The sequence below is a fragment of the Lissotriton vulgaris genome, chromosome 10 (genome assembly GCF_964263255.1).
Source record: "Lissotriton vulgaris chromosome 10, aLisVul1.2, whole genome shotgun sequence".
Taxonomy (NCBI): domain Eukaryota; kingdom Metazoa; phylum Chordata; class Amphibia; order Caudata; family Salamandridae; genus Lissotriton; species Lissotriton vulgaris.
The window spans coordinates 274605587-274633195 of record NC_141698.1 but is presented as its reverse complement, the minus strand read 5'-3'; the positions used below and the strand labels follow the sequence as shown (position 1 = coordinate 274633195).

The window sequence follows — 27609 nt, the reverse complement described above, 5'->3', positions numbered from 1 at the left end:
TGATGAGGAGGCATCCATTACTATTGTTTGCATTGTGATGTCTTGAGAAAAGCTCATTCCACATTGCAGGTTTTCTGGAAGACACCACCTACTGAGCGGTTACTCTGCATGTGTTGTTAGAGTTAATTTGACTTCTCATTTGCCTGAGAACTGGTCTGACTGATCCTTCTTTCACACATTGTTGCAAGGGTCTCATATTCAGGCACGCCTTTAGTATTAGGAAGATGCAGAATGCCAATGAACCATGAAGAGGCGAAATTAGCCTTGTTGTTGGATAGGCTGCTTTCTTCAGATAGTGTCATTTCTGAAGGATAGATAATCATCTCTCCTCCAAAAGAAACACTTTTGTGATTGGAGTATCCAAAACAGATGCAAGATAATGAAGGGATTACACTGAGATTGCAATTGGTTTTTGTAATTGACATACAAGCCCAATTCAGTCGAGGGTGACTACCACAAACTGGTAGTGATGGCACACTAGCGGATATGCTGAAGTCTTGGTCAGCCAATCGTCTAAGTAGGGGAAGACTAAGGACCCAATTTATATGTTGTGGGTAGGCATACTCCATTGCAACAGTGATGGAGTATACTTACCGCCATGATAAAAGTGAGCCCGCCAAATTTAAAAGCAAACCTTAGATTAATTGCGGCGGAGACTACTACTTCTCCACCGTGATGACCACCCTCCGACTGTCCTGCAGATTAAGGGCCTTCAGAGGCAGACCTGTAATTCTGCCCACATAATTTAGATTGGTGGAATTAGAGGTCAATTTCACTGCCCATCACCACAAGGAAAACGCTGGCAGTAAGGCGTATTAAAAACTGCTAAATATTCCCCTCACCATGGGAGAGTACCTTCATAGTGATGGGAGCATTTTATTGTTTATTATCAAAAAGAAAATCCCACTTCGGGGTTTATTTTATGAAAATAAAAAAAATAAAACAGTTTGGTGCAGAACTCCATCATGTCCCCGGTGACAATCCTCGCAAAGTGAGACAGGAGCACTGGTAGAGGGAACAACCACTCCTAGCCCCTCAGATCTTTCAACAAAAGGAGATTCCTGCTGCTTTGTCTTTCTTGTTGGCTCTCTCAAAGTGCGCCAGTAGAAGGAGCTGCCGGGATGATGTCATCTGCAGTTCTGAGATTCTGGAAGGCAGAAGATGCAGATCCATTTGTTTGCCACATTCTGTACATTTCTCAAAAAGAAATGCCATTTTTGAGAAAAAATATATTTTTGTCTGTCAAAAATGAACTACTCTCAATAATAAAGGATGTAGAGTGAACCAATTCTAATTGGTTCTGAAACGTTTTTGTAAAGAAAAAAGCCTTAAGAAACACAGATCTCAGTGCTCCAAGATCCTCTCACTGGGAGATGGAAAAAAACTGAAGTAACTGTCACTTAAAGGTCATAACGCGACACTGGAGGTCTAGTTGCCCTTAAAGGCGCACTCTAACATAGCTCCATCCTAAAAAGCTATATTGATCTGTCCTTCCCTTTCATGCACTTTAAAATAAAATAAAAAGGGTTTGTGAAGGATGCTTCAAAATGTCACTTATCTTTCTTTCTAGTGCCATTTCATAACTTTATGTATTTTCCCAGCTTTTAAAGTAATTGAACAAAATTGGCAACATAGCCTTTTATGCATTTGTGTTACTTGTATTTACCAGCCTTTCCGAAGTAAGGTGAAGATGTTACACAAAATGTGGATTTGGAAAAACTGTTCCAGGATCCTCGCACATGGGAGGGACTATTCATTGCTCATGATCATCAATGAAGATCACCTGAAGAACTCAAATGATCCCTGGCAGAGAGATATTTGGAAGCTGAAACACAATCACACACATACATGAAACAAAGAACTCACATATTGTCTTGCAGTAAATTCATCAAACTCTCCTTCAAATTGTGTTATTTGTGCTGTCACAGGATGATACCCATACATCCTTTCATGCAATCAGGTCCTTAAAAGTTGCCACATGATGAGATACACTGGTGTCCTATGGTGTACCGCTCTGACCCTAGCTGAGGGGTTGAAGTATAGTGCCATGACCATGCGTTTAAAATTTTCACCCAAATTATATCTGTCAAGCGTAGCTTCTAAGTAGGCCCAGTCAACTTTGTTGAAAGCCTTTTCAGCATCCAAAGTAATGGTGACTGTCGGTGAGTCAGTAGATTTGGCTTTCTCTAGTACATGGGCAAGGATGCAATTGTTCTCACTAGATAGCCTATTTTTCTTTACAAAACAACCTGTGAGGGATGGATGAGTTTAGGTAAGAATTTTTGTAGGTGTTTAGCGAGGATCATAGCGTAAAGCTTGCAGTCTAAGTTAATTAGGGATATCGGTCTGTAATTCTTTGGGAGTGTTAGGTCCTTCCCTTCTTTGGGAATTACTGCTAGGATAGCTTCTGCGGGTGTCCCATTAATTTAGTCACTGAATTTGTTGAATAAGTTTAGGAGTTTAGTTTAGGAGTGGGATAGACAGTGTCGATGAGAAGCACTTATAAAATTTGGCGTTAAACCCATCCAGGCCCGGGGCCTTTCCAGTTTTTAGGGCCCTTATCGAGCCTTCAATTTCTGAGGCAGTAATTGGGCTGTTAATTTCAGTTTTTCTTTATCAGACATGGCAGGTAATGAGCATTTATTTAGATATTCCTATGTTTTTGTAGGATCCAAGTCTTTATATTTTCTATACAGAGTGCTATAGAAGTTCTTAAAAATTCCTGCTACCTTGTCGGGTTCAGAATGGGCCATACCTTTTTGGTGTATAAGATTTTTGATGGTGTTTTTTTGCATTTTAAACTTTATGTTTGAGGCTAGGGTTTTACCTGCCTAGTTGGATTCACAGTTTAATCCTTTTTTGTTCATTTATCCATATTCCTGCTCTTTTGCTGACTATTTTATTATACTCATATTTCTTTTTCATTATATAGTTTAAAAATATGGTTTCTCGGGAGATGACATGTTGTCCATGTAGCGTAGCTATCTCTTTTTATAGTTTGTCAAGGCTGCTATTGGAGTCCCTATTCATGGCAGTTCAAATTTTAATGATCTCTCCTCTGATGGTGCTCTTTAATGCCTCTCATCTTGTAAGGTCTGACGTCTCTCCAATTTTGTTATCTGTAAGATAGTTCTGGATCGCGTTCCCTATGACTTGTCTATGGGCTTCTTTTTCTAAGATTTCATTGTTGAGTCTCCAAATGGATTGTTTCTGAACAGAGCATCAGAGATAGACAGGGTATTGCAGGAGTGGTCTGAGATCACCCTTGGTTCAATCGAGGTCTGTTCGATCTTAGCTATGGCATTATCTGTGATTAATGTGCATTTTGAATCTCTCATAATTGATGTGGCTCTTGCTGTAAATTGTTGTTGTAATTATGTAACTTCCACACTTAGGTCTGGATAACTCATTTATGGACACGGCGACCTCTGAATATATATTCCTTTATCTAACTTGATATAACTTGCCATAAATTGTTGTTGTAATTGATGTAACTTCCACACTTAGATCTGAATAACTCCTTGACGGACATGACGACCTCTGGAACCTGTTCACAAACTTACAATTTCATTGAATCAACAAAGTCCAAATTGACATTGTCTGGACAGTACGCTGATACTCCCTCCTGCAGTGGTACTGCTAGGCCAATATAACCCATATGACCTGTACTGCACTCTAAATCACTCTACAGCACTCTCTACATACAGGGTTATACCTATTCAAACTCAGTTCATTATTAGTCCTCAGTTCACAGTCAGACTTTGAAGTTTATTAATACTTAGTCACAAATGTTTATTAATACCTAAGACACAACCTATATCATAAACTGGACTTATGCGTCGAGAAATCTTTGTTCTGGCTTCCATGGGAGGAGAGCTCTCTTCCTGTGTCACCATGCCACTTATTTACTGTTGGGGCGGGGAGGGAGGGAGGGCTAGGGTTGAGGAGGGTGGGTTGGGGTAGGGTTTTGCATCTTGTTTTCCTTATTTTATTCTCCTTTATTTACAGTTCCTTCCATGCTGATCATGTTTTTTTTTACACAAGAGCCTTGCCTCTTTCTTCAAGTGAGGACATTCACTGTGGTTTTTGCAGCGATATTCTTGTGCATGCAGGTTCTGCCTCGAGGGGTCTGTTCTACATACATAGCTTATCTTTTTATCCGAATGCCAGGTTTCACATTCAAGTGTAATGTGTATAATGTTATCTGTGTATATTCACAGACTGCTTCGACGTATGATATGTGCCATATGAGTAAGGTGTTGTTTTTCTGACATTCCAGGTATCTTTTTCCAAGTACCATACTCCGATGTGATACATTTTTGCATAAAAGGATCAATCCACTGCATTTTATGCTTTATGGTCTTCTCTCAAGCCGAATGTGCTGTGACATCCTTGTCTATATGTGTAGTACCTCCTCTAGTGGAAATCCTTGCATTCATGACATGTACACATCGCTATTCACCCCTATGCAACTGGACCCACTTCGCTCACTGCAAATACTAAATGAGGACACATCCCCTGCCCATATAGTGAATCAGCCGCACAAAAAGGGCTTCGGACTCAGATAATCACTGACAATTTTTATGTTGCACTTGTAACGCCACATCTTCCCCAGGGCTCATTAGACCATAACTATCTCAAGATTATATCACTGAATGTTAAGGCCTTAAACCACCCTATCAAGCGAAGAAAGATTCTTGACTATTTATATGAGCAGAAGGGTGACATATTCCTACTACAGGAAACAAAGATTGACTCCAAACAATTTAACACCCTTAGAAATAAGTTCTAGAGCAATGTTGCTGGCGCTATAGGCAAGAAAAACAGTGTCCTGACCTTGGTAGTTAAAAAATCTAATATAGAAATGGTGGCAAGCACATCTGACACTAAAGGGAGATGGGTCACAACAAAATTGACAAAAGACAACACAGAATTCTACATTACTAATATCTATGCCCCCAATAAGGATGAAGTGGACTTCAGGGAGGACCTAGGCAAACAAACAGACACAATTCCAAATAGTGCCATGCACGTAGTGGCAGGTGACTTTAACTTGCCACACGACCCGACCCTAGATAGAGACTCAAGATGTCCTTTCCGTATAAGCAAATCCCACAAAGTCTTTCCGAATCTTTACACACGATGCAACTTGATAGACACTTGGAGGTTACATAATCCTACAGGGAGGGAATACACTTTTTATTCATCTCCGCATAATTCTTATACACGCAGGATTTGACACTTTAATGTAAAAAAGGATGTTCACTGCCCCACCCTGCATATTCTCTCAGGTTTAGAGGGGTCATCGCTGCCTATTCAGGTCAGCCTAATGTTTGCTTCCGGGAGGGCACTTTACATCCACTTACACTTATGCAAATGCTGATTAGGGCTTGCGGAAATTGTGAGGAAATGCAAAGAGGCTTCCGGCAGGATGAAGGTAACTTTCTAAAAGTTACTTTTTAGTAAAACTCCAACTTCACCATTGAATTGGATTTTTTAATAACTTTTAAAAATAGGTGCGCAATTGTTTTTCTAGCTTGTCTCATTGCTGAGATACAGTATTAGTATTTAATATTTAATATTTAATTTAATATCTAGATAACAGCAACAAACAGAGGACTACTGCCTCTATCTCACCTTTGTGTCAGCCATTTTAGACTAGTCTCTCTCCTGGGCGGCCATCCTGGTCTAGTCATTTTCGTCATTTTCATCAGTTCTGAGTTCTCTGCTCAGTGATCTATCTACACCTCCCTGAGAAAGGATACCTGCTCACTATTGCAATTTTGTACTTCCACCTATATTTTGAACACTTGTGTACCTTTATTTTGAGCATTTGCAATGCACAGATGGATACCTCATATTTAAAAGAATGTCTGCCTATTATTGTAGTATTATAGTTCTGCCGGGATTTTGAACAGTTGTAATGCACGGATTGCTACCTCATATACCTATACCTATTACGCAGTAGTTCCTACTGGTAATGTACAGAGCGCTACCTCAAATTCTTCTGGCTGCTCGCTAATGTCATTTCTGCCTCACGCAGATTTCTGGCCGCATCGGCACCTAGTCTCAGTATTTCATTCCGGATTTGTTTAATGTACTTTTGTAAGTTGCACTATACCATGAGGTATACCTCGCACACATCATCATGCAACTTTGTGGTTGCACCGGTATCTTGTCTCAGTACATCATTAGTACCATTCTTGTATCTGTTTATTGTTCATTTGTAAGCTGCACCTATCTCACTTTTTCCTGGAATGCACCGATTGATTCCTCATATATTTACGTATATTACTGTAAACTGTATTGTGTGCCACCTCATATTTTTTCTTGCATCCCTCCCTTATATACTATCAGGATTACACCTACACTTACACCTTGTACCTTGTAGTTTACCGTATGCTACCTCATATCTATTTTTGTATCCTGCCCGTATATTATATATTATATCAGTTTTGTATCTACACTTACACTATGTACTCTGTAATTTACCATATGTATTTGCTCTACCGCACACGCTTATAGTCCTGGCTGTGTTGGGTCATCACTTGCACCACCTTGGTAATTTATAACTTATTAATGTGTAACCCACTGTACGCATTTGTCTTTCTGCATATCTGTACCACTGTAGTGCATTAGTGCACTCTCCCATTGTACCCTACCCTTATAGATTATCAGTTTTATGCACTCTCCCATTGTACCCTACCTTTATATATTATCAGTATTATGCCTACTCTTACACCTTATGTCTTAGAATTTACTGTTTGTACTTGCTCTATTGCTCACTCTTATATACTGGTATGCTGCTTGATTACTACTGACACTTTGGTAATCTATAACTTATTACTGTGTAACCTACTGTATGCACCTGTTGTTTTGCACATTTGTTTTTCCGCACATCTGTACCACTATAGTGCACTAGTGCACTCTCCCATACCCATCTAACCCTTCAACGCGACATGGACTCTATCGGCAAACACACATACAAAATCAACTACCCACCATCACTCACCAAAAAAGCCGCCAAACGCTTTAAACACAACTTCCTTAGGTCACACCCGGAAACGCCCTTTGCTGACAACTACTTCTCACCGGTCAATGGATCCCTGAACACTGATATCATCTTCCACACCACACGCAGAGCACAATGGAGAAAAGCGTTCTTCACCCTACTCACCGTCTCCTCCACCAGAAAATCCGCACATAGTCTAACTCTCTCCATCACACCATCCCAAGTCTTCCCAGGCAGAGCCACCATCACTATTTACAATAACGGGATTGTCCTATCACAATCGACAGACAGGAACCTGGAACTGCTAGACAACTTGTTCCCCACTTTCAAAGAACACCTCTCCAACTCACGGACAAACACTCACACCTCCCCCAGTCACACCAATCATGACCTCACAGCTACATACGCTTCAATCAGGGACATACCTACCACCCCTGACCTCCCATCCCCTACCCACAACCCTACTACCGCAACTCAGCACTCACACACAGAGACAGATCTCTCCCCCCCTTACACCGCTCTCTCCCCCGCCCCTTCTACCAACTCGCGGACCTCCACACATACCTTCAACACTCCTATCACACATACAGCGGGCATCAACACCCCGCTCGTCGCTGACAGCACAGCTCCCACCCATAACACACCTAACGTAGTCCAGCACCAGAATAACACGCACTCCGACAAGTCCCCCCATTTATCCCCCCCCATTCTCAGTCCTCAGTACCCTCCAACCAACTTCGCAGAACATACCCACCCTCTTAATTTAACTCCCCCCCCCTCAACAGGACCATCTCCAACCCCACTTCCCCTCCTACCCTCAGCCCCCATTACCCTCCCTACACCCCCACCACGGCTATCAGGCTCCCAGTCTACACCTTGACCCCCCCGCCTACCACCAATGCCCTCACCCATAACACCAACCTCCTCGCTACCTCATCCACACCCCTCATCCACACCAATGCCCTCACCCATAACACCAACCTCCTCCCTACCTCATCCACACCCCTACCGCCCAAAACCCCTTGCCCTCCTAACTCCATCCCTCACACCAACACAACGCAGACCTGCTCAAACACCAGCCCTCTCTCCCACTTGCACACGAATTCCCTGGTCAGCCATTCACCCTTGACGGTCACCCCCACCCCCATCACCTGCCCTTCGATGGAATACATCACGGCCACCCTCACTCAGATCAAAGAAGAGATACACGCCATCAAAGAACTACTCTCCAAACACCCCATACACCCCCCACCCACCTCCACCTCCCCTCCCAACTTGTCCCCTACTCCGCCGGCTGACTCCCACCCTAATCACGCCCCACACCAGGCGTCAATCCCGGCTCATAGGCACAGCAACTGCCCTCGTCCCCCGCATCGCCCCCGCAACCCCTCACACATCAACACATCCCCGCCCAACTTGTCCCCCACCCCTCCGACTAACTCTCGCGCTCAGCTAACCCACCCCAATCCGACCTCAATCCCAGTTCTTAATCGCAACAACCGCCCTCGCCGCACCCACAATTCTTCCTCTGACCTCGACACACTCGCCCTTCTCCGCTCCTATGACCCAACACCCGAACCTCACTCAACCACACCACACCGCAACATTCCCACAATACACCCAAATCCCCTTAGACCACCTACACTAAACAGCAGATCCTCTATCCCCAATAACCTTAGAAAAATCCCTCTCTCCATAGAACCATCTAACACCCTCTACACACCCAGCCTCAAATGCACTCTTCTCAACTGCAGATCGGCCACGAAACATTCCGCCGCCATTGCTGAACTACTCTTATCACAGGACCTTGATCTAATCGTCCTGACTGAAACGTGGCTAACTGAATCCTCGACACCCATAATGGACATTCTGGTCCCTCCCAACTATCACATTATCAGGCTCGACAGAAAAGGCCAAATAGGTGGTGGAATCGCATGCATCTACAGGGACAACCTCTCTGTTCAGAAAGTCAACTCCACATCCCTACCATCCCCAACATCCTGGGAATACATCTGCCTCGACATCATTAGTGAGGGCAAACCGATATGCTCTCTTCACAGCATCTACCACCCACCCAGGGACAATCTCACCTTTTCCCAAGAAATCATGGATATGATCTCAACCAATTCCGGACGGCAGCTCACCCAAATATACCTTGGTGACTTCAACCTCCACTGGAATGACCGCAACGACGCGGTGGTAAATGGTCTTAAAAATTTCCTCGCTGCCCTTAACCTCACCCAAATATGCAACAGCCCAACCCACAAGAAAGGCTCTACCCTCGACCTGATCATCTCCAAAGAGGAATCTATCCAACTCGAATCCATCCAACCCTGTGACTGGTCAGATCATTATATTATCACATTCTTTATCAATGAAAAAGTCAAAGTCATCCCGGCTCAACTCTCCAAGCCCAAAGTCTGGAAAAGAGACTTGAAAAAACTCAAACCAGGCTCTTTGCCCCCTAACAGTTGCAATCTCCTACTCCCACCTACAGGCGCCACGGACGTCCAAACTCTGACTGACCACTATATCAACGCTATGACCTCTATAATTAATGAGGTCGCACCTATGCAGCTAAAAAGAGTCTCTACTAAAATCTCCAAACCATGGTACGACGGGAGTCTCAACGAAGATAGACGAGACATGCGAATGGCAGAACGGACCTGGAGATCAGCCCCCTCTGCAATGCACCTAAAAGATCTGAAGAAAAAGAGAAACGCCTACTTCAGGAAAATAAAACGCTCAAAATTGGACTTCTTCAGCCTCCAACTCGACCAAGCAAAAAACCGCCCGAGAAAACTGTTCGAGCTAATCAAGTCACAATCAAAGGAGCAACCGCAACCACTAAACACTGGGCGTGAGGCACCCTCCTGTGAAGACTTCGCTGCTTTCTTTATCCAAAAAACCGACAAAATAAAAAGCGATCTCCTCATTGACGCAAGCCTCTACTCCAAACCCCAATGCCTAGCACCCACTGAACCAAAAAACAATGCTACATGGTCAACCTTCAGCATATACTCGGAAGAAGAAATTGGCAAACTGCTCAGCACCCTGAAACCATCCAATCACCTCACGGACCCCCTCCCTGCCTCCGCAGTAAAAGACTTTACCCCTTTTCTTCTCCCTCTCTGGACTAAAATTATCAACAGCTCTCTCCAACAAGGCAGCATACCTGACTCCCTCAAAGTTGGCCAGGTCACACCTCTACTAAAGAAACCTACAGCCGACCCCTCGGATCTCAACAATTACCGTCCCATCACCAATATCCCCACTCTCGCCAAACTGCTGGAAAAATGTGCACAACTACAATTGTCTAAACACATTGAGCAATTCGATCTCCTCAACCCTCACCAGTCAGGCTTCCGAGCAGGACACAGCACAGAAACTGCTATGACTCACATAATTGACGACGCACTTCAAATGCTAGACCAAAACGACACCTGCCTCCTCATCCTTCTTGATCTCTCCTCAGCATTCGACACCGTCAAACATGAGAATCTACTAGAACTACTAAACACAAGAATGGGCCTATCTGGAACTGTCCTCAAGTGGTTCACTTCCTTTCTTCACAACAGGTCGCAAAAATTCAAGAGCAACAACCTGATGTCCTCGCCAATACCTGTAACGCTAGGCGTCCCCCAAGGATCTTCTCTATCCCCAACTTTGTTCAACCTAGTCATGGAACCTCTCACCACCTTGCTACAAGCATCCAATGTACGCTTTCACATGTACGCTGATGACACCCAACTTTACCTCAAGTTATAATCACCCAATGACATCCTGCTCCTGAACTCAACGATCAGTTGCACCCAATCCTGGCTTGCCGATAACCACCTCAAACTCAATGCCCTGAAAACAGAGTTCCTTCTGATCTCACCTCCAGTTAAGATATCAACCACTCAACATTGGCTTAAACTCCTAACCGCACTCAATGTCCAACCCACCATCGTGGACTCAGCAAAATCTTTAGGCATAACACTCAACACTAATCTCAACATGCAGCAACATATCAGCAAGGCAACAAAGGGAGCGAACTTCCAGATCAATACTCTGAGGAAACTCAAACCCTACCTCCCGGCCAAAGACTTCCAAACTGCAGTACAAGCACTAGTCATCCCACGAATTGAATACGGCAGCACCGCCCTCTGCGGACTCCCCCTAACTACAACCGCACCACTAAAAGCTTCTCTAAATGCTGCAGCTAGACTCATCACTGGGTCAAAAAAGTACTCCCACATTACCCCTGACCTGAAATCCCTGAATTGGCTGCCTTTTGAAGGCAGAATACAGCTGAAAATCGCCTGCATGACACACAAGGCGGTACACCTAAACTCACCCGGCTACCTCGCTCAGAAGTTGACAATCTCTGGGGGAATTAGAAACACGAGAGGCACAAACAATCTCCTGCTGAAACCTCGAAGATTCCGGAAGGAAAAAACATACAAGCGCTCCTTCTCAGGAATGGCGCCTAGGATCTGGAACTCACTCCCTCCCGAAACCAGGCTGATCTCCTCCACTACACTCTTTAAAAAAGAAGTAAAAGCTATCCTCATGGCTAAATACACTTGAGCTACTATTTCGAATCCTATTAACACCTTGCACCGTTCTGTATTACATGTTTGACCCTTGACTTATTTGTATGAGCTGTTTTATCATCCACATGAGTGGTTTTGTCACTTAGTAGTACTATTATACTGTGATTTATTGAGTTACTCGTTTGAATATGCTCCCCCTTGCACCCTTCTATGTAAAGCTTGATTTGCCTGTTTGACTTTGCTCCCTCATGTACCCGTCTATGTAAAGCGCTCTGATATCTGTGAAGATCTTGTTTGCGCTATATAAAACTCTTTAAATAAAAAATAAATAAATAAATATTGAACCTCAGTGCCTTCCGATGTACTAGACAGACTTGCCTCTGTAAAAATAGCTTTTGCGGCCTTTTCACTATAAGGACATGTGTATCATTAAACGTTCACATCTTACTTGTAAATACCATGCACTCTGTCTTATGGTCTATAAGGCCTACTAAGGTGGGACTTATAGATATTAAAAAGGAAGATTTAGGCTTGTCAAAAGGGCTTATTTTGAAAGGTCGAATTTGCAGTTTAAAACTGTAACAGCTTGGCTACAAATGGTAGCCAAGCTGTAGTCATGTTTACACTGTCACTGTAGTGTATGGCACTATGAGTGGAGCAGTCCACAAGTGATAGTTATCTTTCAGGCCCTGCATACACTTTTTACCATATACTAGGGACCCATAGGTAAGTTAAATATGTCAATTATGAGTAGCCCAATGTTACTATGTTGAAAGGAGGAGCACAGGCACTTTAACACTTGTTAGCAGTGGTAATGTGCAAAGAGTTCTACAGTCAGCAAAAATATAGGGTCCAGCAAAAGGTGATAAATCCAGGACAAAAACACAGGGAATGTTTACTTCCTAAGGTGATGTTACAGAGAAGATATTCTTGTCCCACATTTGCCCTCAGATAGCAAGGGTATGCTGCTAGGCAAATGTCAAGCGAGGTGGCAGAGAAGGCTGCAACTGTCGGAAGAGTGCTAAACATCGAAGGTCCTTCAGCTGGGTACAGAAGAGGAGAAAGATGAAGGAAAGAAACAAACCACATATGAGCAAGACTAACCTGTATACAGCTGCAAATGCACCTTTGCACAGACAACAAATACAGTTGTTTTGGTAACCTGACACCCAGCTGTGAGGTATATATGGTGCCTAGAATTGTGATGGCTACCATATGCCCATGGGGTTAAGAGATGCAAGGTGACTGGTGGATATGGCAGCAAGGATTGCTGGATGCTGGAGTTTTAAGGGGACATAGTGCTCACCTCATGCATATATTAGCACATTTACTGCATGCTGGAGTGTACATGAATGATGCAGTGGTAAGTAACAGTAAGGACCTAACATATATCTCTCAATGGTCTTCAACCCTCCCGCTAAAACTTGAGGCGGATGTTGGGTGCGGATGTGCGGAGGCATTTATAACTGTTCTTCAGCTTTTTTTAGAAACTGTAACTTGCGCTGATTGCGAGCGCCTTTTAAAATAAACTTTTACTTTTTGTGCTGCATTGATTTGTTATCGCGCTGATTGCTAGCGCTTTTAGAATCTTCTAATGTTGTGTTTCCCTTACCTGACTGTGTGCTTCCCTCTTCTCTCCTCATTTTCTACACCTGAGGCGGAAAGCCGGGTGTCTTCTCGATCTCTGCCTTTCTTTGCCTCAATCTTTGTTTCTCCGCTTTGCTGGGTGGCAACTGCATCGCGGCTGACTTTTCCTTTACTTTCCCATACCCGCATGGCTGACGAGGTGCCGCAGGGTATTCTGGGACTAGTAGGCTGCCTACACTGTCAGCGGCCATCCTAGGAGGAGTCAGGCACGCTGGTCGGCGGACCAGTGATGCGGTCTTCTTCACTTTCGCCTGATAAGCTATAAAGCTAGAGGCACTCTCCTCCGCGCAGCGGACGCGCTGTGCGCGCGATCTTTTCGCGCCAAAGGAGCGCCTAAGGTAAGCCCGCCTGCGCCCGTCAGTGTCCCGGAGGCGGACGGGTGCGGGCGGGGCCATTACCTTTTTCCCGGCTACCAGACAGTATGCGCACATATACCACTTCGGAGCTTTTCTCCTTAAGGGGTGTGATGGGCAACTGTTGTAGCATCTTTCTAGGGAGGCATGCCCTGAAAAGGTGCTGTCCTGGCTGTGGCTGGCGCCTGGGCCGTACTCCTGTTGCACCTCCCTGTAACCGGCCTAAACAGTGCTCCTGTTTACTCCTTAATACAAGATCCTTAAGCAGGCACTCATTGGACATCTGCAATCTCCTGTCAGAGGTAAATCCTCTGTGTCTTTTTCTTACGGAGACCTGGTTGGGTGAGAGCTCGGGCCCTGACATAGCGACAGCCATCCCCTCTAACTATGTCATACTCAGGAAGGACAGAACGGGAAGGGGCGGAGGCATAGCCATGGTAGTGGACAAGCGCTTTCCCTGTGCCATTATTCCAACTGATGACATTTTGGGCTGTGAGTCCCTTGGGTTCACCCTATCCTTGTCTCCTCGCCAAGCATGTGCTGGGCTCTTAATATACAGACCCCCTGGACCCACAGGCTCTTTTTACGAAGAGCTCCAGGCTGTGGTCTCAGCACTATGTATGAAAACGGAGCATTGTTTGTTGTTGGGGGATTTTAACATACTTATGGATTCAAGCATCGATGCTGATGCCATTAAGATTCTGGATATTACATCCCCTCTAGGTCTGTCTCCTTTTATTACTGTTCCCACGCATAATAAAGGCCATACCCTTGACCAAGTGTTCTCGACCATCCCGATTGGAATGTCCCCCCGGGAACCTGTTTTATGGTCCGACCACTACCTAGTAAACTTTCAGATTCCTCTGATGGATAAAATATTACCTAGGCCTTTAGAACGCTCTCGACAGGCTTCACGAGCTTTCCATCAAGTGTCCCCTGACATGCTGGCGCATGCATTTTCCTCCCACCCTTGCCAGCTGTCAGGCAGTTTAGAGGCCGATCTTGACCTCCTGAATACTTGGCTGGTCGAAAGATTCGACAAGTTAGCTCCACAGACTGTCTCCTGTAAAGCCAGTAATCGGGCCTCTGCCCCATGGTTCTCTGCCTCCCTATCCGAGATGCGGAGAATGTGTAAGAAAGATGAAAGGGCCTGGCGCCGTCACTACGATCTATCGGACAAAAATGTGTATAGGGAATCCATCAAACTATACCATAGCAACATCTTGTCAGAGAAGAAAGCTTACTTTGCTAAAAGAATTGAGGCTGCCGTAGATACCAGCAAATAAATTTTCCTCATTTTCAAGGAATTTACCTCACCGAGCGCAGTTCTGCCCACACATTCTCACTCTGAACCTTGGGTCTTTTAACTCGCAAATTTTTTTGCTACCAAAATTAAGTCTATTGAAGACTCTTTCCCCCCTATTAGCTTGATGACTCGGTCAGACACTAGTGTCTGTCTGTCCATGTCCCAGCCCCATGATGGTCCTATTTTTTCTACTTTTCCTCCTCTCTCTTCTTCTTCCTCACTTGACCTTCTTATTAAATTAAAATCTGGCTCCCCTCAGGATCCTTGCCCAGCGAAATGTCTTGGAAGAATGGCCCCAGTGATCAACTCCTTGGTTAACCCAGTGCTTAATCTCTCTCTCAGTACGGGAGTAGTCCCCTGGGCCTGGAAGCACGCCCTGATCCTGCCGCTTTTGAAGAAGCCGAATCTGGACCCTCTGGTTCATGCCAACTACAGGCCCATCTCCCTCCTCCAGGCATTGGCTAAGGTGGTGGAGAAGCATGTCCACGTCTCTCTCTCCACTTTCCTCGAAAATAATAACATCTTACACGACACTCAGTCGGGCTTCCGTGCCAACATGAGCACGGAGACCGCGCTGTTAGAAGTCACCGAAGCCATAAGAGAGGTGCTAGATGCGGGTGGTAAGGCTATGCTGGTAATGTTGGACCTGTCGGCGGCCTTTGGCACCGTTCCCCATGGCGGTCTCCTTGTAAGACTCAGAGAGATCGGGCTACGGGGAGCGGTGTTCAGATGGTTTGAGTCCTTCCTGTCGGGCCGTCGTCAAACGATCTGGGCCCCTCCGTTCTCTGCCGAAGTGTCGCCTTTGGAGGTAGGGGTGCCTCAGGGCTTTATTTTGAGCCCTACTCTCTTTAACATCTATATCGCACTTCTGGCGGCACTGGCTGAGTTTTTTGGCGCCCAGATCGTTTCTTACGCTGATGACACCCAGCTCCTCTTCACCTGCAAGAAGGGCTCTGACTTCGATGGAGTGCAGATCAGAGGCTGCTTGGGGGCGGTGTTCGAGTGGTTTGAACTTAACAGCCTCAAATGCAACTCCGACAAATCAGAGCTGCTGTTTTTCGGCTGTCCACCCGATCCTAGGTGGCTGTCGTGGTGGCCCCCAGCCATGTTTCCTCCTGCGGCCACGTCTTCCAAGGCCAAGAATCTGGGAGTGCAGATCGACGATGATCTCACCTTGAAGCCACAGATTCTTGGCCTTGTTGGGAAGTGTTTTGGCATCCTGAAAATGCTTAGAAAATTCTTTCCGTTGCTATCTCATGACCACAGGAAAGTTACCGTACAGGCCCTGATAGGCTCCCGTTTGGATTACGCAAACGTGCTCTACCAGGGCCTGCCGGAATATCTCCTATCTCACCTGCAGGTAGTACAGAATTCTGCTGCCAGAGCCATCTACCGGAGATCCAGTGCCACGGATCTATTAAAAAAATTGCATTGGCTCCCTATTAAAAAACGGATTGCTTTTAAGGCGCTTACGCTTGCTGTTAAAGCACTCCATGACTCAGGTGCGAAATATATCAGGAAACAACTGACTTTCTACTTGCCATCAAGGGCGCTGAGGTCTGCCTCCCTGGCCTTGGCATCTGTTCCGCCAATCAGACGAGCCCGGATTGGAGGTCGCTCCTTTCGTCACCTGGCACCTCAACTTTGGAACTCCTTGCCAGTCCCTCTGAGAAAAAACTTTAATCTGCTAGTTTTCAGGAAGGAGCTGAAGTCCTGGCTGTTTGTTCAATAGTTGTTCTGCTCTGTTTCATTGCCCCTGACTTCTGCATCGGGTTTCTTGAAGCGCCAGGACACTCCTCGGAGTAGCTGAGCGCTATATAAACCGATTTCAACATAACATAACATAACACATAACAATTCTGACAGGAAAAAAGTCTGATTGTTGGTGTCTTTTATGTCTGCGTTTGTACTTCTTTTTAATAGCTCTTTATTAGTATTTCTTTGACAGTACGAAACAAACCGATATGTAGACATCTAGGTAAGTAGTGATATCTATATGTGTGTAAAGGTAACTGGACATTAAGCATTCATGTCTGGTTACAATTTTGAGGCTCAATCAGTCAGAGCAAACATTAATGAATGGGTATAACTCGCATCAACATTTTACACTATCTATTGTAGATAATAACAATTCCCACCTTAGAATGTTGCGTTTCTCCTCTTACATGTCTATACTGATGAGTCAGTATTCCACGCACTTGCCCAGGCTTGACAACAAAAGGCCTTGTAAGGTGATCAGTTTGCGTTAATCCTGTTGCCTAAATGAGAAGGGCAATGATAATCCAGGTCCACTACACTGCATGGGGCACACGGTCAGTAATGGCCAGATTGTGCACAAATGCGGCTATGTGTTACCACTCCTCCTGCGTGTTCACAATGGCTTTTCATCCAACCTATCCTGAATCACCAATAGTAGTGTGTCCCAGTCTGTGGTGGGCGTCCGCTCCCCATCTGTTGGTGTTTTTTGAGTCAGAAGGGTAATTTTCGCAGAGCACCATTTTATCAGTTCTTGGAACATTCCAGTTCATCACTGTTCTCTGTTTTCCCAGAAGCAGCACCAGGTCTAGGAATTTGTTTGTGTATTCGGCCAGTCTAGTAAATATCCCCAGTAAACATCCATCTGCTGTCATGTGCAAGGGTCTTCCTGTGAGGTCCTTCAAAAATCCAGTATCATCTTCCAATAAGCATGTATATGTACACAGTTCCATATCATATGGAAGAAGTCGGTGTCTGTCGCCTGGCTTCGTGGATATGTCGCTGGGAGTCCAGGGTAGATGCTAGCCAGTCTGGCTGGGGACAAATATTACTGCGTTTGTGCTTGATGCATTACCCATTACTTTCAACATTGGGTGAGGAACTCACAAGCTGCCATGCATTGAGAGACCCTTTACAAACTGGCATGTGATGAAAAACCCATTACAAATGTCCATGTGAAGAGAAACCCATTACAAACATCTATGTCACAAGGTACTCAAATGCTGCCACATTATGAGGTACCCATTGAAAACTGACATTCAACCATGATGTGTTGAGATACATATTACATACTGTCATGTGATGAGGTACTCACACTTGTCAAGGGATGATACACATTATATCCTGTCGTACAAGGAGGTGTCATATTGTAGTGGTATATAGAGCACTCTCCATGAAGCTGGAGCTGCCAAAAGCATTTTCTCTATTGTTGTGTTATCCCCACTTTTTGCTAAATGTGATACTGTTTTTGACTAGTCTGACTGGGATCCTGCTAATTAGGACCCTAAGCTAGCTGCTTTCTTCCTAAACTGTTTTGTCATGTACTTAGATACACTCCAGATTGGATACTGGGGTACCCTTGTCAGTCCCTAGTATATGGAACACATGTACCGAGGGCATAGGTACCCAAGAGGGCTTCAATGGGCTGAAGCATGTATTATGCCACCCATGAGATGCCATGCAAAATGGAACTACAGGACTGCCATTGCAGCCTGAGTAAGTTGGTGCATTCATAGGCATAGGGTTACTATCTCTAAGGGTCACTACACTTAAAACCTATACTTCACCCCTATAGCACGCCTTAATAATCCAGAAGGCAAGGTGCTTGGTTCTAAGTATGAGGGTGCCACTACTTGAGCAGGACACCCCTGCAGCCTATGGAGTCCATTCTCCTGGGTTATTAGTGCAGCAACCATTTACGACATATAGGGTGGCATTATGCGACTGCGTGATGACCAACTCTAAAACGGCTGAAAGTAACCCTATTGTGTTTGGTGTCAAACATTGTGGAATCATACCCCCACACCAGTAACCGGTGTGGAGGTATGATTCCACCCCTCAGAAGCGAGCTTTGTTGGGTCCCTGGTGTTCCAGGTACCAGCCTTCTAGTCCCAGACAGCACAAAATGGTTGCTGCCGACCAGAGAAACATTTCTGCCCGTCTGCTGCTGAGCCAAGCTCAAGCAGAGGCAGGTGTAACCATAGACATCCTGTGACAGGGAGGTGTGGCCACCTCCCAGACAAGATTTAGTGTATTAGGGCTGGGTGGGTGTGCTTGCCAGAGACCGAAAGTCTGCATGAGGGGGACATTTGGTGTCCCTGTGCATGGTCCAGTTCAAACCACTCCCGGGGGCCATTGGCTCCTGCTCTGGCAAGCAACTGGACAAAGGACATGGGAGTAACCTCCCCACAGTCCAGACCCTCCCCTGGGAGGGTCCCCTGAATCTGTCCAACCCTCTCCAAAGGGTACAAAAGGGCTTACCTGGCTGTAGGACCCTAGATTCAATGTGAACAAAATTCTGAAAAAGAAACCACTGAACTTCGACTGTCTGGACACTCTGGACTTCGTTTGGGCCCACTTCGTCTCCCTCTCAGTCTGAAGCATCGTCTGTGCCTTTGCATCATACAGGCTCCGTAACCTTCTTTGACCTTCTGTGTGGGTTGCCGTTGCCAAGGCTTGTTGGTGCTCCTTCCGTACACCGACCCCCTCAGCGTTCGACATCCTTCGTGGGACAGCTTGCATCCAGCTTCTGGTTGTCCTCGACATCTCCTGGTCCCCGTGGCTGCAGAGTCAAGAACTCCCTCAACGCACCTGAAGCACCCGACACCGGTGGGCATTTGTCTACCGAGCCCCTGGTCACTCCTGAGTGACCCAAACTCTGTCCTCTCTGCTTTCAGGTACTCTTCAACAAGAATCCACCTTTGGATTCCAACTGACACTTTTCTTCCTTCCAGCAGCGGCTCTTCTTCGAAGTCCTCCATTCGGTTTGACTGCGGTTTCCGACGCCACTTCAGACCTATGCACCTGACTTCCCTGGGATAAGTAACTCTGGTACTACGGTATCCACGGGTGAGGTGGCTCTCCAACCTCCTAACTTCGACGGGGTTTCTTCAAAGTCCACTGGGAAGGGTCCTTATACTTTAAAACTTCAACCACAACTTTCACATAGAATTGTACGGAGCACGCAGTCGTGTTCCCACACTGCACCCGTCCTCCGTGGGGTCCCTACTTACTCACCTTGGGTGGTTCCTTGGAGTTCCAGCGATTCTACATCCTCTAGACACTGTCTTGACTCGAGTCTTGGTTCTTATACCACTATTTTAGTATATGGTTTGGTCTCCCCATGGAGCACACTATGTATTAGTTCTATTTACTATTGTTTCTGTGCTGCAGTATTGTGTGCTTTGTGATTATCTCTGGGTAGGAGATAATGTGTCGTACTAGAGAGTGTTATAATAATAACTAAATATTTTTATAACTAATGTGTGGTTCCTCCTTCATTTAAGCAATACTATAAGGTTGCATTCTGGTAAAACAGGCTGCTTAACATTCCTTCAAGACTAAGCCAGAAGGCTGCTCTCCACAGCTACCACTTGGATAGCTTTATAAGATTATCTTTGACCTCTTAAATTACCATAAGGGTTGGGTTGTTTGGACTGGTGCAAGGTGCCCCCTTTAATTAGTGGACAGCATACACCAGGCCAACTTTTCCCATTATGTGCTGTCATGCCAAGAGAGATACCCATTATACCCTGCTTTTCAATAAGGTTCTCATGTGCTGCTATATAAATACCCTTCAAAGTGCCCCCATTTGTTTCCAATAAAGGATAAAACTGAGGATGTTTTTACACTTTTAGTGGGACCTAGTTGCCAAATGAACGTTGGCTGTAATTTAATTGTTTGCACTATTAAGTGGGATACCTGAGCAAAACTGAAATGTGACTTGGTCAATATGCTCAGAGCTGTCAATTTAGTAGAATAATAGTGAGAAACATGTTTCTAATTCTGGGGGCTGTAGGGATTTTTTTATATGAGGGGAAGGGAGCCATTCAAAGGTTTGAAGAACATTGCTTTACATCCTGCCTTGCAAAAGGTACCCATATTCTACTACACAGATGCTCATTACATCTTGCCATACAAGGAAGTGCTCGCGTCCTGCCACGAGGAGAGTGGGATGCATGCTCTATCTGATGAGATACTCACGTTCTGCCACACAAGGAAGTGCTCGCGCGCTGCCACGAGGATAGATGATGACCGTTCTATCTGATGAGGTAGTCACGTACTTCACACAAGGAGGTGCTCGCGCGCTGCCGCGAGGAGAGATGCCCGTTCTATCTTGCCTTGTGACGAGGTACTCACGTGCTACCACGCAAGGAAGTGCTCGCGTGCTGCCATGAGGAGAGAGAGATGCCGTTTCAATCTGATGAGGTACTCACGTGCTGCCACTCGATGCCCTCCCGCTGGTACTCTTCCTGCTCCTGCTGCAAGATCAGCTCGATGAACAACTGCTGCAGCTTCTCGTTACAGTAATTGATGCAAAACTGCTCGAAGCTGCAATCAAACAAAGTCGTGCATTATTGTTATTAGCCGCCGAATATAATTATTATACTATTTATTCACAATTAGTCATATCTTTACGGTGCATGAGACGAGCATTATATAATTACACTGTGACACGTGGCTCTAAATGACAGACTCCTGTCTCGCTCAGCCTCAGAGTCTGTAAATATCACGGTCTCTCTTCTGGGTGAAATTATCTCCGACTCTCCGGATACATAAAATGGAAGCACACGTAGATGTGATTGATACTTTGGTAATGCGGTTGGGCCTAAAATATTTTTTCAGCTAGAATACAAACGAATATGCCCTAAACTTCGGGCACTTTAAGTGACTGCAGACTGGAGAATCAGATAACAATTCTAGCCCAAATCCTGGATGTTACAAAAGGGGAAAAATCGATGAACAGCCATAGATTTATTTGGCTGCTAATTGCTGGTTTTCAGTCGGCCGGAACTGTAAACAAATTGTTAGCACATCAAGCGCAAGCAGGAGTCTGGTGCCCAGAATGAGCTTCAAGGACCCTGCACCCAGACACTGGCTGAGTCAATCAATCAAAGCTTTATTTCGATATATAAAAAATATTTTAAAAGCACATACCGATTAAAATACAATACATTTTTTATTTAAAAAAACACTTCATAATTAATTAAAAACCAAGAATAAAAAAAAATTAAACCATTTACAGCTTTGAACATATTTTGTAAAAATAAAGGATGACCTAATGAAATTCATCATAAGACTTTATGTCTAATCACCCATGCCCAGCTGAGGAATTTAGCTACCCCACAGGCTAATGTAGTGTTTGGATCTGCCTGTAAAATTCTTAAAGCAGAGACATGGCTCCTGGTCTCGAGCTGCCGACAAACAGGTTTTAGCCATTTCGATCGGGGTTTGTTATAGGCGCTGCAAACGAAAAAAAAGTGCGGAATAGTTTCTAGTGCAACGTTACAGAACGGACAAGTGGCAAGTGTTTGGTGAGGGGGTTTCCATTTGGAAAGTGCGTTCACGAACCGGTAGGGTTCCCAACCTGAACTGGATGTATAAAGCCCTGTCTTTGGGTTTTCTGATGAAGTCCATATAAGGTTCAAGAAAGTGTACTGTCTTGTGCAGACGAAACTCGTCTGTGAGTCTACCCAGATTTTTAGCTCTAGCATCTTGGGCATCGACCCACAACCAATATGCTCGCTTGACCTCCAGTTTAGAAACCAATGCACCGGTCTCCCATGCAGCACTAAAACCAATAGCCGATAGCAGCTCCTTAACCTTTGATAGCCAAACAATTTTATGAGACCCCGGAATATTCATAACTTCTCTGAGGCCGTCTGCGTAGCTAGCTAGCTCAGGTGTACGCTACAGACCCAGTAGAGAAGCGGACGCAGGATTATAGGGTCTTTAATAGATCTGCGGCCAAGGTCTTGTTGAAGAGGTTTGTTAGGCGTGCCCCTAGGTAGGGACAGAAGCTCCCTAAAGAAATTATTTTCAGCCATGACAAGGGAATCAACATTATTGAAACCCCAAAGCTCCGCTCCGTACAGTGTGCTGCCGATAGATTTTGCGGAATAAATCTCAAATGCAGGGGCTATGGGCCCGATGTAGGTAAATGCCATTTACCGATTTTAAAATACCGAATCCTACCGATTCGGTATTTCAAAATCGGTAAATGGTATGTAGGTCCCAACATCTGGATTCGTTACCGAATCCTTAACAATTCTTTAATTACCGATTCGGTAAATACCGAATCGGTAATGCCCATTCATTCCTATGGGCTTTGAAGCCCATAGGAATGATTAGGCATTACCGATTCGGTATTTACCGAATCGGTAATTAAAGAATTCACAAGGGTGCAGGGGGTGTCACTTTGACACCCTCTGGCACCCCCAAAACAGGCACAGGTGCCATGTGGCAGGCATACCTGCCCTAAGGGCAGGTCTGCCTGTCACATGACATAGGTGTGCATGCACACATGTGCATGCACACCGGAATCGGTATTTTACCATGGATTTGTATTCCATGGTAAAATACCGATTCTGTAAGCCATGTGCAGAAGGTACATTGCCTACCTACATTGCATTTTCGGTAATTTTACCGAATCGGTAAATATTACCGAATCGGTAATTATTTTACCGATTCGGTACATATTACCGAATCGGTAAATTTACCGATTCGGTAATGATACCGATTCGGTAAAATTACCAAAAATGTGCCCCTACATCTCGGTAGCCCTTTACCGATCGGAAACGGCCGAAAATCGGTATTTTCGGCCGATTCGGATCGGTAAAGGGCTACCTACATCGGGCCCTATGTTTCTGGTTAATGAGTATCTGTGCTCCCTAGCGATGACGCCCACGACATGTTTATGGTTTAGGGCCATTTTTTCAATATGTGGGTTCCATTTGAGTTGATCGGATATCCTAATCCCTAAGTAGTCAAACATTTTAACATTTTAACACGCTCTAGTAGCTCCTTGTTTAAAGTGAGCGTACGGTTTGCTTTCCTGCTGGGGTTAAAGTAAAGGAGCTTTGTTTTGGAGGTGTTAATAACCAAGCCCCTTAAGTTGCAGAAAACACAAAACCGATCCAAAAGCTTTTGGAGCCCCATGGGCGTTTTTTGAGACCAATAGCGTGCCGTCAGCAAAGAGCATAGCGGGGACTTTAACTCCGGACAAGTTGGGGGCATCAGCATCGATATCAGATAAAAAGGAGACAACCCCGTTTACAAACAGAGAAAAGAGAGTCGGCGCCAGGACGCATCCTTGCCGAACACCTCTGTTTACTGGGATTTTAGCCGTTTTCTGCTCCTGCGTGCCCCACCGGATGCATCCATACGTTCCATCGTGCATGCAGGCCAACAGGTTCAGAATGGGCAATGGAAGCCCCATCTCCTGCAGAACCACCCAGAGGCGATCTCGAGGGACCAGACCGAACGCGGTCTTCAGGTCAATAAAGGCCAGGTACAGACCGCCTTTACCAATGGATACTGTCTTCCAGTGGAGTAGTACCAGCCTAAATGCCTGATCGATGGTGCCTGTACAAGCTCTAAAGCCTGCCTGGAAATGAGAGATGATGTTATTCTCTTCCGCCCAGAAGAGGATCCTTTCCAAGAGAACCCCTTGACCCCTTCTTATAAATAGTTATCACCTCCGCCCCCTTCCATGAGCTTGGGACTGGGGACCCATGGAGAAGGGCGTTGATCAAAAGGGAGAAGAACTTGGCCCACTGGCTGAGTCGCCATCAAACGTGCGATGCAGCTCAGACGTGAGCGCGTGCAAAAGATGGCGTTTGGCTCTTGGTTTTGATGCTCGCGTAACTATGCACAGGGTTGAGTCACACCTCCCCCACCCCTCCCCCCCGGTCCCACTTGAAGCTTCACAGGGTGCCTACCACCCAGGGAAGTAAACTGAGACTTCATGCTCATTTATGTATTGGCTTTTGGGCTGGAAGTACTTATAGGTCGCCAATCTGCGAGGAAAACAATGGCATGGACGTCAGTTGAGGTGGGCATTGCAAGCCAGAGAGTTAAAGAGAAGAGTCGAGAGAAAGGTCCGGCTCGGCTCTAAGAGCCAAAACAAGAGCCGAGTCAGAAAAAATTGTCATGTGGATTCTCTTGCGTTCCCTGATTCTCCTGGCATCTTGCTATTGACTTCATATTTCTCCCTCCCTCCATCTCTTGCGACCTCTCTCTCTGTTTCTCTTTCACGCGCTGTCCTCTGGTTCTTTCTGGCTGCTATTCCACCCCCCCTTTCTCTTTTCTCCTCTCCATGTAACTCTTTTTCTTTCAACATGTCTCGCACCCTATGCCATACTATCTCTCTCTTTCTTCCCTCTTTCTTTCTGATTCTGCTTCCCTCTTTCTTGTTCTCACTTCCTCTCTCCTCCTCCTAAACGCTGCCCTTTTGTTTTGAGATACACAGAAAGGAATGAGCGAATACATGCATTATTATTACTCTCTTTTCTGGGCCAAATCCTATGCTAGCTGGTCATAGGGGGGACGCCTGCTAAGAAACGTGCTACTGTATGAAGAAGCAGCTGATGTAGTAAAGAAACTTCATGACACGCAGGATGCATTATGTAATTTGGAGAAGTGTGGCTCAATGATTATAGCGGCAGACTCTGATGCAGAGGTCTAGCCCGGGACCAGGGTTCAATTCCCCGCCTCGGTGGGTCTTGGGCTCAAAAATTCCACGGACCTGACAATTCTCGCCTCAGTGCCTATTCCAATCATGGAGTCACACTCTGCAACTCTGGGCAATAGCTTGCTTAATCTCCACAACGGCCCCCACAACGCTAAGGATGCCTGCCCTCCACCTTTGGGGTGCCCAGGAGTGGACACCTCACAGGGTAAGCCAGGATGGGTTCCACAGCGGTATTCGTACAAGCGCCTTGAGACCCTTGCGGGTGAGCTATACAAGTATCAATTTACATTTACAGTTCACACGATGAATGAAGTTTATTTTACATTGTTGGGCCATGCCTTTGGTATGTTGTGTTTATTTGAAAACCAGCGTAAGGCATTTGAAGAATTGATTTTTACCAAGCATGTGTGCCTATTTATCCGATAGCAGTGTGGGGGCCGTGTTCCTGCTGGGTATGTGTGAGAGTTGCACACAGCGCCTTCATTTTCTGCGCAGTGTACACTGTTCTAGTGTATATTTTAAGTTGGGGAATGGTTGAGCATAGCTCGATATATTCCATTAAATGTGGTTGCAGTGGACTGTACAGGTGATATTGCCAAGTATGAAGCCTTGTTTTGGCTTCACAAGTTCCATGCTTTATCTTGACATGTAAGCAGTAGAAATAAAAGTTGAATTTAGTGATACTGGGGTTTTATATGAGCGAATGCAACTTCCATGGGCATGCTTTTCAGACCATCACATTGTAAAAGCTAACAATACAAGTTTTTGGTACAGCACTTTCTGGGACGACATCAATTCTGGAGGCATTCATATGGACAGTAACATTTATTGCCACAATGCTGACACCAGTTTTTATCTGTGAACCTGCTGGCCAATACACAATAATATACAGTGAGCTGAAACCACCTGAGGTGGAAAATCATAGCATGAGGTTGCCGTGCACACCCTTTTTTTTGCTGTTTAAACGGTTGTAGTCTTTGTTTAACATTTTTAAACCGCTTTGCGTGCTCCCTGGATAACGTGGTCCACCCTTAGCCACGTGTAGGTTAACAATACGATAAAATGAATGGGGCGTCACTACACCCCAAATCCAGACGCACAGTGGTGATAATTGAAAGTTGCACATTCTTTTGCTTGCTTATCTTCAATTACTTTCGCTAATAAATCCATTTTACTCCATGTTTTGAGTTGTATCAGTTTTTTAATTCCAATGTAACGTCCACACATGATTAGCCAATGTTTTAAAGACACTTCTCATACCACGGATATGCCACAACAGGCCTTTTTCCGGGCACGCGTCGAACATATAATATCCTCAATATACAATGTTGATGTCACCCAATGCATTTCAAACTTTTCAAAGTCCTTCCTCAGGGGTTCACTGTAAAATTAAAAAAACGTTGCTATAAACATTTTGTGTAAGTGACAACTAATGAATACAATTCATTACCCAATAACATGACTGTGCTGCTTTTAAAATCTCCCCGTGATTATAAACGTTTTAAGCACTGCCCTCAGGAAACGGGGCAAAAATGCCACCGTGATTAGATTGAAAAGAATCCTCTAAATACACTCCCTTGTTATGATGTTTAACCCTCCACAACCTTGCGAACGGGGCCCAATGTGCCACCCCAGTGATCTACATTTTTTCGCTATTCACCCAAAGATTACTACCCCTCCATACCTGTAGTGTTAAGCTTCATTTGTACACACGATGGCGGCGTTTAACTGCACGCCGTCTTCTTCCACTAATTTAACTACTTAGCTGATGCCCCACCTTCTCTCCCTCATGTGTCACAACCTATCAATGACCTCCACGCTATCATCCTACAACCCCCAGAATATCTCTGTACACAAACCCGATGAGTGCGCCCGTGCGTGATGGTTCCAACTGATTCTTTACTATCCCCCGCCCACCCAGTTGATGTTATCATGTGCGCTGAAAACGTTAACTTATTCATACAGTTTATACATTTTATATTAGACAGGTAAACTAATCCAAAAGATAAACAAATAACCACGTCCAAAGCAGAAGTTCGTAATGTTCATGTTCATCTTTTGTGAACACGAAAATAAAATGTTCCCGAGCAAGTTTCTCCGGCATTAAAGATATGCTTTTCACATGTGTTTTTCGGAACAAAGTCTAGTTGATCGGTGATTTGACTGGTTCCTTCTTTTCGTGGGTGCTACGTGCGGATGGGCAGTAGTTTAGAAAATCATAGCATGAGGTTGCCGTGCACACCCTTTTTTTTGCTGTTTAAACGGTTGTAGTCTTTGTTTAACATTTTTAAACCTCTTTGCGTGCT

General features: G+C 45.1%; 1 protein-coding gene across 1 annotated transcript in view; it reads right to left on the bottom strand.

Annotated features, from left to right (window-relative positions):
• Positions 1-27609, bottom strand: part of LOC147685121 (unconventional myosin-Ig-like) — a 1601091-nt gene that overhangs the window by 1147859 nt on the left and 425623 nt on the right. The window contains exon 10 of the mRNA XM_086941006.1: positions 21048-21162. Coding sequence (XP_086797132.1) covers positions 21048-21162 — 115 coding nt within the window. The remainder of the gene's footprint in view (positions 1-21047; positions 21163-27609) is intronic.